Source organism: Adiantum capillus-veneris, chromosome 8 (assembly GCF_014529385.1).
Source record: "Adiantum capillus-veneris isolate H3 chromosome 8, ASM1452938v2, whole genome shotgun sequence".
Classification (NCBI taxonomy): Eukaryota; Viridiplantae; Streptophyta; class Polypodiopsida; order Polypodiales; family Pteridaceae; genus Adiantum; species Adiantum capillus-veneris.
In genome coordinates this window covers 4996162-5003397 of record NC_140938.1, presented here as the reverse complement: position 1 = coordinate 5003397, position 7236 = coordinate 4996162, and the positions used below count along the sequence as shown (strand labels likewise).

The window sequence follows — 7236 nt, the reverse complement described above, 5'->3', positions numbered from 1 at the left end:
CCGTGAAAAAACTTGTATGTTGTGTAGAACATCTTTTGTTAGAACATGATCTAGGAAATGTAGTCAAGCACGAACGGGTAACCGTGCCCACGCAAACTGATGACTATAGCTGTGGCTGGCGAACCTGTTTAAATTTCGTGTTGCTCATCAGTCAGATTATGGATATACCGAACATAAGTAATCTGCTGTTTTATTGTTTGCTGCAACGTATGTATGAAGCAACAGATGTCTGTATCACGCTTCTACAGGAACTTCGATTACATAACTACACCAACAACGATGTGCGACATTTTTCTGTAATGGCCATCCAGCATATTATAATCTCGGTAAACAGACGCACAAGAGAGGAAGCGACGAGAGCTGACGAGTTCGAAGAGGCTCGCATTAACGAAATGACCCAACGCCACAATCAGACTCAAGAAGAAGTTCAAAATATGCAAGAAGCAATAAACCAATATTATGTGGACGCCGCATAAGTAGAGGAATGGGCTGCACGTCGACGGCAAGAGCAAGAACAGCGGGAAGCTTCACACGTGCAAGAACCATGGGAAGCCATGGAAGAGGCCCATGATTTTGAGCGACGTGAAAGTATGCCCGAGACCAGCGTCCCCAGAGGCAGAGGTAGCAGCAACCGGAGCAGAGGGCAAGGGACGAGTGGCACAAACCGGGGGAGAGGACAGGGGACGAGTGGCACAAACCGGGGGAGAGAACAGGGGACGAGTGGCACAAACCGAGGGAGAGGACAATAGTTGGGAAAGGGAGCAAATTACTCTTGACAGATACAACACAATCTGTAAAGTTTTGAAACATTGAAAATGTACATTTTTGAAACATTGAAAATATCTCTGCATTAGTTATTTTGAAGAGTCCATCATGGTTTGCCTGGCATCAAAGCTCTTTGCGTGCACAAGGTATATGACCTAGCTTTCGGTGGAAGCAATTAAGTGAAGTGTATTTGTTATGGACTCCTTGCACAATGTTGTTTTCTCCTTGCGCCTTGGAATCTGAAAAGAAGAAAAAGTTAGATTCAGTCATAGTGTATTAAAGACAATCAAAATTTATCGATTTAGTAAGCACCTTTCTATTGTTGAGACTGAATGCATACAATTCTGGCAAAAGTGGAAGTTCTTCACATGTAAGATCTATCCTGAGCTGTGCCAGAGTTGTGCTTGACATTGTCTCCATCACAGTAAGTAGGTTGTCTCGAAAGTAGAGCTCCATTGATAAAGGTTTGTTCTCGAGGCTGTTCTCTGTATCTTGGTCGAGTGGAATAAGCTGCCCACTAAGAAGATGATATCTAATATAGTAAAACGATACTAAGAAATTTTGAGAGCTTATAATGAACTTGCAAATTATGGACTTCTTTTGCAAAATACAGATTTTGTTCTGTGATTGTTTCCAATCCCAGTTATCATCTAAAAAGTCCAAACAGCTCTCAGACTTGCAAATGAACATTGTTGCGGTAGTTCTTATTTGCTCATCGAAGAAAAAATCTGCAAACACTTCAAGAGGCATAAATAGTGCGAGCCGAACTATTTTTGTGGCAATTGAATACTTGAGGGACTTTTGTATATCCTGAAACAACTTATTCCTGAAGCTTTCACTAGTTTGCGAAGTAGGCAGGGACCAATCCTTGTTGTCAAAGGATGGAAGTGACAAAGGAGCTACACGACCCCAACCAATGGAAGTTCTCGGTTCCACATATGACATATCATAAAAGAAAATTCCATTATCTGCAAGTTCCTTGTGCTGTCTTCCTCGGTACATTTGCTCACCAATAAATGCATGGAAAGTATCAAAAATCCCAACTATACTCTCAACTGGTTGCCAATCTGTCCTATTCGATGGATAAATATCTGAAACATACCAAAGATGATATCCACCACTTAATATTCGAATATAATCATGCACTAAGCGAGATGCTGAAATAACTTACAGCTGGGTCGATGCCTTGGAAAACTTGGAGGAGATGTTTGCAACCTTAAGTTTGCATGCTGGAAAGCATGTTGTATGAGGACCTCTTTCACCCGCTTGCTTTGTGTACACACTTTAAACTCTTTAACTTGACCCTTGAAAGCCTCCACGAAATCATTGCGTTGCCTCCTCTTCCTCCTCCTAGTTTGCAGTAGAACCCAACTTCCGATAGTTATACGAGATGGAATCCATGCTTGATCGTCTGTAGTATAACTATTAAAAATGCTAACAGAGTCAATGGTAGTGCTAGGCCTTCGAGAAGTAGACATGGTTTGCAGTAGAATGAATACACTGAAAGGTTAGCGCAAATATAAAAAAGGGAAGAAGTTTTGAGAGGGAAGTAGAGCTACTCAAAGTCATATTTGGGCGGGAACAAAGTACTAGATAGAGTCTTCAATGAAAGTTCTGAAATTCCTCGGTACATAGTTAGTACGACTTACGGCATTTATGCCTTGAAAGCGTGAAATTGTGCAATTTGATGAACCAAAATAAAATTTCCTCCCTTTTTTTAAAAGAGCTTGACTCCAAAATGTCGATTTTCAACGTAACGTTAGCCTCTTCCTCATTGGTCGAGCGCCACTCTCTCTCTAGAACTGAAAGGCCCAAAAGTGAGTCCAACTTTCTCCTAATGACTAGCTCGCTCGTTATTCCTCCAAGTTTTAGGTTAGACCACCGCGGGGCAAGCAACTTGTCATGCATCTCCATCCCTTTCCACTGACGAGCGTAGTTTGTCATTGTCCATCATGAACTCACGTGACCCGCCTTGTGGTTCTTGTTCGCCCTTACCAAGGGTCATTCCCAAAAAACAAATCAAGCTCAAACATGTGAGTATGTGTGTACGTACCTATGTGTGTATACAAATATATGTGTGTGTTTGTGTGCATCTGTGTGTATCCTAATATACACCCATAGGACACACAACACATTCTCTCTATCTCTCCCTTGTTGGCCTCCCTCACCACTCTCTCTCTCTCTCTCTCTCTCTCTCTCTTTCTCTCTCTCTCTCTCTTTGTGGCCTCCACACACACACACACACAAACACACACACAGGCTTGGGTAGCATTTTAAATTTTCTTACGAATGTACCAGTAATTTATTTCTCTTGCTAAATTCTACTATGAATTGTGGCAACATGGGTGACACACATCCTATCAAAAGAGCATATATCAAGTCACTTTTGTTAAGTATGCACCATTTCACCCTTCTCGCCCAATGCATGGTATCTTTAATGCATTTTCCAAGATCACCCATAGGTATATCCCAAGAAAGGAGGGTATGATACCCCTCACCTCCCTAAGTATGCACACGATTTTCTCATCCTTTCCCATCATTGCCATCACTTTTAGATTTTTGCAAGAAATACATTGATATCAACATGTAGACTTTAGCATTGGAATAGGTAGGAGAGGTAGATGAATTCCATGGTGTAGCTTATGTTTCATAACCAAAAGTTTTAGAGTAGTTTCCAAGATAGGTAGGGAGGGATAGAGAGCTCTATATCTTGTTCAATAGAGATAGAAAAAGAGAGCCTTGTAAGGTAATATGCACTTGGCATGTTAGAGAGAGAGACAGAGAGAGAGAGAGAGAGAGAGATCCAAGTTGAAAGCCACGACTCTCATGGTTCGATCCCATCATCACTTCACCTCCCAATTGCACCTTCACATTTGTGGCTTGCATTCAAGCTAGAGAGCCACTGCCGCCATGAGATTTTCTATCATGTGGCTGCTCTCCTTGTCGGTACGTCACTTGCTCACGGCACTGGATTACCAAGTATGACATTTTTTAGCCCTCTGACTACAAATTTGGAGAGAGTGCCCATCTTAGGGGCATCCATCTGTAGGCTCTAGAAGCACAAAGAAGCCTATAAGGGAGAAATTCATGATTCTCAGTAACTTATTGCAAGGAAAGGGATATCACTCAACTATATACAAACACCTTAGTTTTGATTCAGTTTGAAAGTACCTAAAAGCACATTTCATGGTGCACACTTTCTTCAATCCTTTTGTGGTTGATATTCAAATTGCCCCCCCAAAATAAAATTTAAAATCTCTCAGGCAAAACTATATCAAGTAACATATCTACGGAAAGAGCTCATCATGTAGATTATAGATCTATAATCTTCGCTCAAATCGGAGATCATATGTAGGAGTTATGAAAGGCCGAAAATCATAAAGTTGTCCCCCGCCTTTTTTGAGGGAAAAAGTGCATACTTTGGCCATTCTTACATCTCTCTTACACACCCACCATTTTTGCACACATGGCATGCACCTATTCGTCAAAATGTTAATCACCTCCATAATCTCATGGCAAATAAAGAGGACCTCCTAGACCTCATCCTCTTCCTAATAAACAGCTCAAACTCGTCAGTGAGTTACTTTTGGCGCGCCTCCTAGTGCTTCTTCCATTTAGGGCCTGCAGTTTCAATCGCTTTCTAAATATTCTCTGTGAAGATATCACAGGCCCTAGGGCTAGCCGCACCTACATCTTTTTGAAGCTTGCTCATAGCTTTCGATGCTAGGCTTTTGAAAAGGGGATCTTGGAGTAGATGCGTCCCAGTCATGATGAGTAGCTTCTTAGACCCTTGTGGACAATGATCTTCTCCTTTGGTTGTTTTAGGATTAATGTTTATATGCGAGTGATCCGAAAAGCACTATGAGGATATTACCGTCAACTTAAATGATAATGGCAACCAATCGGCTTGATGTGAGCAGTAGGAACGATCTAGCCGAGAAGTTGTACCGACGTATTGTAAACTAGTGTACGTGAACCCTGGCATGCTATTCCAAGGCCCTACCTCCCACATATTCGATGAGAGAACTTCTCACATAGGATTAACCATTTGGATCTTTTCGATCCAGCTAGCATAGTCGATGAGCATGTTATGTCCTTTCTCTTCTCTACCATATTAAAATCTCCCACAAGAATCCATTCCGCTTCGATTTGGATCTCTTCTACTGGTTTCAGTAGCTTTTCTCTTTCTTTCGCCGAGCATGGTCCATAGATGTTAATGATGGTAATATGCTGATCCGTCAACTTGATCCACCCATTTCCTTAAATTATCTTAGATGCCATGGAAGTCCTAAAATGCTCTATATCCACAAAACTAACTTATGACCTGAAAAGAACTTGGAAGTTTTTTGGGCTAGTGATTCCACCTTCAAAGTTGGGTGTGAATAACATTTTTAAACCTAACTCGTAGGGTGTACCGACCGTTTCAAATTCAAAAAACGTTGTGAATCTAGTGAGACCCGTGAAAATTGGAGGGGGGAAATCAGGTGTTGCGCGGTGCAGCGGACATAGTAGGAGAGTATCTATAGGTGCGGACGAGCGACATGCAGAGGCCAACAGAGCATGTGGAAGGCAGGCAATGCACAATGCAAGCAGGTCGTCCCAGGCAGTTAGCATTCCACTTACAATGCAGCAGCATTGCTTGGTTGGTTTATTTAGAACACCTCGCAATCACGTCCGGCTACCCTTGGTTGAAAATTTTGGCCTCGGGTTCAAGAGAGTATCTCGTCCTAAGAGAGAGGGAGTCTCAAGAGAGCATTTCATGAGATTCTAGAGTAAAACAAATGTGTCGTTTTTTACCAATTTTCATGAAATTGAGATTAGATTATCCTAAAACATAGCTTAGTGACTTCTACAGTGTTACATAGCTAACATAGGTAGTTCTGAAGGTGTTGTTATGCTTCTAATAAATAGGTGGTAGAAGATCCGGCTTATTTAGGAAAAAATTTCAGTATTGATTTTGCTAATAAAATTCATTTTGATGAATATTTTGAAAGTATCTTCATAATCAAAAGACAAAGGGCAATTTTGAGTGTGTTTATAGAGTTCCCACTATCGTTCTTCCTCCTTGATTTTGGGAACACTTGATATCCTAAATACCCAAATGCATCAATAATTTTCCATTTTACCAAAATCGGACTCATTTTAAGTTAATACTACGTTGTCTTAAAATTGCTCAATTTCACTCAATGAACATGGTTCCTTTCCAACTTAGATTCAAACATAAACGTACAATTTTAACTTGGTGCAACTTGATAGGTTCGAAATTGTCTTAAAGAGACATGTTTTAATCTCGGGGGGTTCACCATTCAATACTCTCCTATATAACGTGCGTTCGTAAGGTATTAAAAAAATCCCTCTTTTAACATGTCTTAATGAAGACAATGACTCCTTATTTTAGAAATTTTTTTCAAAATTGAATATAGAAACCCCTTATTTTAATGTATCTCTGTTAAATTGCTTAAATTTTGTGTGTTTTAAAACCCCTCCTTTTGAACTCACGTTATACATTAACATGATTACATAGTGCACCCCCCCAGGTTTTAATGCTTTAGTGCTTAAACATGAAAGTTAAAAATAGGAGTATGAAAAGTGAAGCACTTATAAAGTAGGCATAGACATAGACACCAATGATAGGTCAACAAAATGTAAAAAATGCACTTTTTTAAAATTGTCTTAAAGAAACATGTTTTAATCTCGCGAGGTTCACCATTCAATACCCTCTTATATAACGTGCGTTCGCAAGGTATTTAAAAAATCCCTCTTTTAACATGTTTTAATGAATACAATGACTCCTTATTTTAATTTTTTTTTTCAAAATTGAATATAAAAACCCTTTATTTTAATGTATCTTTGTTAAATTGCCTAAATTTTGTGTGTTTTAAAACCCCTCTTTTCGAACTCACGTTATACATTAACATGATTATATAGTGCACCCCCCGAGGTTTTAATGCTTTAGTGCTTAAACATGAAAGTTAAAAATAGGAGTATGAAAAGTGAAGCACTTATAAAGTAGGCATAGACATAGACACCAATGATAGGTCAACAAAATGTAAAAAATACACTTTTTAAAAATTTAATTCTATGTTCAAAAGAAAAATTTTAAAAGCAGACGTTGGTCCAGAACTGGTTGATGTTTCAGAAAAATTAAGGTCGCTATTTAGAGATTTTTGTACCTTGTGTAGAATGAGGTTCAATTAGCAAATATGTTGTTTTTTTAATCAAAATGAGCACTTCTTTGGCTTTGAAAGATCCTCATGACCATACAACTGAAAGTTGCGAGCGAGTGTTCCTTATTTTTCCTGCGTAAAATGTGGTATTAGCTTTGAGCTAAAGTAAGGCCTCTATAAACACATGCATATGATAATATGATAGGAGTATTTGATTTATTTCCAAAACCCTTAAAGGACACTTTTGTCGGTTCGGTTGCCAAAAGAAAAATAAGGGTTTGAGAACTAGAGCAGAAATTACATA

General features: G+C 39.4%; 1 protein-coding gene across 1 annotated transcript; it reads right to left on the bottom strand.

Moving 5' to 3' along the window:
* Positions 1 to 1041: 1041 nt before the first annotated feature.
* Positions 1042 to 2898, bottom strand: LOC147451612 (uncharacterized). The gene is made up of 2 exons (XM_086518758.1): positions 1937 to 2898; positions 1042 to 1856 (listed from the first exon to the last, which is right to left on the bottom strand). Exons 1-2 carry the CDS (start codon positions 2241 to 2243, stop codon positions 1042 to 1044), a joined length of 1122 nt encoding a protein of 373 aa, XP_086374884.1. The 5' UTR covers positions 2244 to 2898.
* Positions 2899 to 7236: the final 4338 nt, after the last annotated feature.

What these genes read in the sequence shown, in the direction of transcription:
- LOC147451612 (XM_086518758.1), bottom strand. Translation starts at nt 2,243, where the DNA reads ATGTCTACTTCTCGAAGGCCTAGCACTACCATTGACTCTGTTAGCATT. An exon ending in TCCAAGGCATCGACCCAGCT is followed by an intron (nt 1,857 to 1,936) that starts GTAAGTTATTTC and finishes GGTATGTTTCAG; the next exon opens with ATATTTATCCATCGAATAGG.